Raw genomic sequence first — 2,569 nt, forward strand, 5'->3', positions numbered from 1 at the left:
GCACTACAGTACTTCATTATAAGGTACTCAGAAAATTGCAGCTTCTTGCGATTTGGATATTGCACCTGGCCATATTGCCATTTCAATCAATAATATTACGATTAATTGCAGCCCTAAATAGCAGGTGTTGTTACTTTTGACAGCTAGTACAAATACCTCAATCAATATGGGTGCAGCCCAGAGATCGAATACTTATTGAAGATAGAAGTAGGTTTCGGTATCGAGTTGGACATTTGGTATCCAACACCAATGACATAACACAACAATAACAGTGCAATAGAATTAAAACATCCTTATAGTGTAAAAGAAGCCAATAATAACAATGTATAAATGTATGAAAAATTACATTATAAGTTCATTACACTGATGTTATTTGCAATCAAGCAAAACATGTAGAATATACAAGATAGTGCCCTTAATATAACTCTTTATTATTACAAAGATCTGGGGGGTAAAACTTTAGAGCACATCAAACATTTCAGTGACCACAGAATGAAACAAACCGCAACATAACACCATTATCTCAATACCTTATTAACTTTATGTAATTTGCTTTATTTGTAAGCCAGAGTGAAAACCCCTGCGTAGCTGTGCAGTACCTCTTTAATCGACTTCTATTCAACCAATCAAATGTACTTTATAATAGACCTGTAGTCCATAAAAGACAAGAAAGATATCTATAATCTCTGCTTTAATGACCCCATTTTGCCTTTAGGTATTGTTGTAAATACTGCAACATGGACCTCCGCTTATTAGATTCAGATTTATTGTCCCAGAGGGAGGTTTGTTTCCACAGCCATTAGGAGTTATTTGGATGTAGACGGACTATCACTGTGTCCCAGTTCCACCTCTGCTACTACAAAATGTACACAAATGTTAGTGCTATTCTAATTTTTTCATCAATGTACTCTTACACTTTTTTGTATTAACAGTAAATTGTGCAATTTGTTCACCCATGGACAACCTTTCTTTGATCTCTACTGCCTAGTCTATCTCTAAATCTATTTCTATATCTGCCATCATCAGCATCCTCTCCATGTCCTCTGTTCAGTGCATTGTGGGATAATAATGGACTGATACATCAACAGCATACTCAAAAATTAAGCTTTTTTTTTTTTTTCAAGACCTCCTCGATTATACTGAACACACTTTTTACCCAAACCCTGCCCAGAAATAGTATGTAGTATGGAACTGAGACACAGCCTCTCATCTAGGTACACTTATCGATCAGCACTGTCTAACACTGCATAAACCTAGAAGCTGTAAAGACAGTAATTATATTATCGTATGCGTGTAAACCGTGTGATTGATTCTCGCTCTCGGCGCAGATTTCTGGTCAGGCTGTAACGTGTCAGCTGTTTAATTCGGGCTTTGATTGTTTTGCAGGATTCCTCTCGTGGTTCAGGAACGGTCTGCTGGCGACTGGGATCGGAGTCATCGCGTTTGTCCAGAGTGAAGTGGGACGAGAAGCAGGATATGGTACAGACTATATATAGTAGAGCTGCACATCAGCACATCAGCACACCAGCATGTGATTCAAGTTTAGTAACAAAGGGTTGCTGTTGTCCTAAATTCTTCAAAACTAGTGGATTTAAGAAAAATAAAATCAATGAATGTCCATGAAATAACTAGAATTTGGAGAACCTTGCCATAGATGTTATTTTCTTCATTCAGCAGCAGTTTTTAAAATGAATAATTTCACAAGGATTTCTGCAATTGACTCAAATCATCATGAGAAAATAAGGAGCTGAGATCTTTGATATCTAGTGGTAACTAATGTCATGGCTGCCTGAAAAGTCAGTTTTAAGTGTTAAACTTTTATTAAGCAAGACCTTCATTAAATAGTTATCAAGTTTGACGCACATTAAAAAACTTTATTATTTATGTCAGAATAAAAGCATCTTAACCTAAGAAATAGAAATTTCTATCGCCTCTATTACCTCTCTTGAAGATCAATCATTCATAGACACACAGGTAGAGATACCTGGACTTCTACTTTATTCTTTTTTATCTTTAACTTTAACTCAAATAGTTTAGTTTGGAGAATATGTACCCAACCTGCCTGCATCCCAGATTTAATTACAGTGAGCTATGAGGAAATGAATAGGATCTCTGCAGTAATACTATGTCAATCTGTTTTTCCTCAGCCTTCTTTATCCTGGGAGCTGCGTGCGTGTCGTTTGGCGGCGCCTCGTACCTTGGCAGCCTTTTCGCCTTGCGGAGGATGATGCTGCTGTCTGTGCCGGCACTGCTGCTCCAGAGCACCATGGTGGGCAGCGTCGCCCTCTTCTGGCTCGGCGCGGTATCTCTCTACATCGGCCGCCTGGAGGTGGAGATCATCCACGAGGAGGAGGAGGGAGAGGACGAGGATGAGTGCCAGGAGTGCCGCGAGAGGCGCGAACACAGGGGTTACCGTGGCTCCCATGACAGCAGACATCAGGACAGTGAGGACAATGACGGCAAGGGGTCCAACAAGTAGACACCTTGCATGGAGAGTGGAAAAAGGGTGTGTGTGCGTGCGTGTTGCTTTGATTCAGGGTTCCTCCTTATTTGTTTGTGTGTGTGTGTG

General features: G+C 39.8%; 1 protein-coding gene across 2 annotated transcripts in view; it reads left to right on the top strand.

Moving 5' to 3' along the window:
- tmem160 (transmembrane protein 160) overlaps positions 1-2,569 on the top strand; it is a 19,020-nt gene that overhangs the window by 1,147 nt on the left and 15,304 nt on the right. For both annotated transcript variants that reach the window (XM_035680039.1, XM_035680040.1), the window contains exons 3-4: positions 1,387-1,479; positions 2,148-2,568. In XM_035680039.1, the coding sequence (XP_035535932.1) occupies positions 1,387-1,479; positions 2,148-2,479 (425 nt within the window). In that variant the 3' untranslated portion in view covers positions 2,480-2,568. The remainder of the gene's footprint in view (positions 1-1,386; positions 1,480-2,147; position 2,569) is intronic.

Source organism: Morone saxatilis, unplaced genomic scaffold (genome assembly GCF_004916995.1).
Source record: "Morone saxatilis isolate NCDOM2014 unplaced genomic scaffold, NCSU_SB_2.0 Contig8, whole genome shotgun sequence".
Lineage (NCBI taxonomy): Eukaryota > Metazoa > Chordata > Actinopteri > Moronidae > Morone > Morone saxatilis.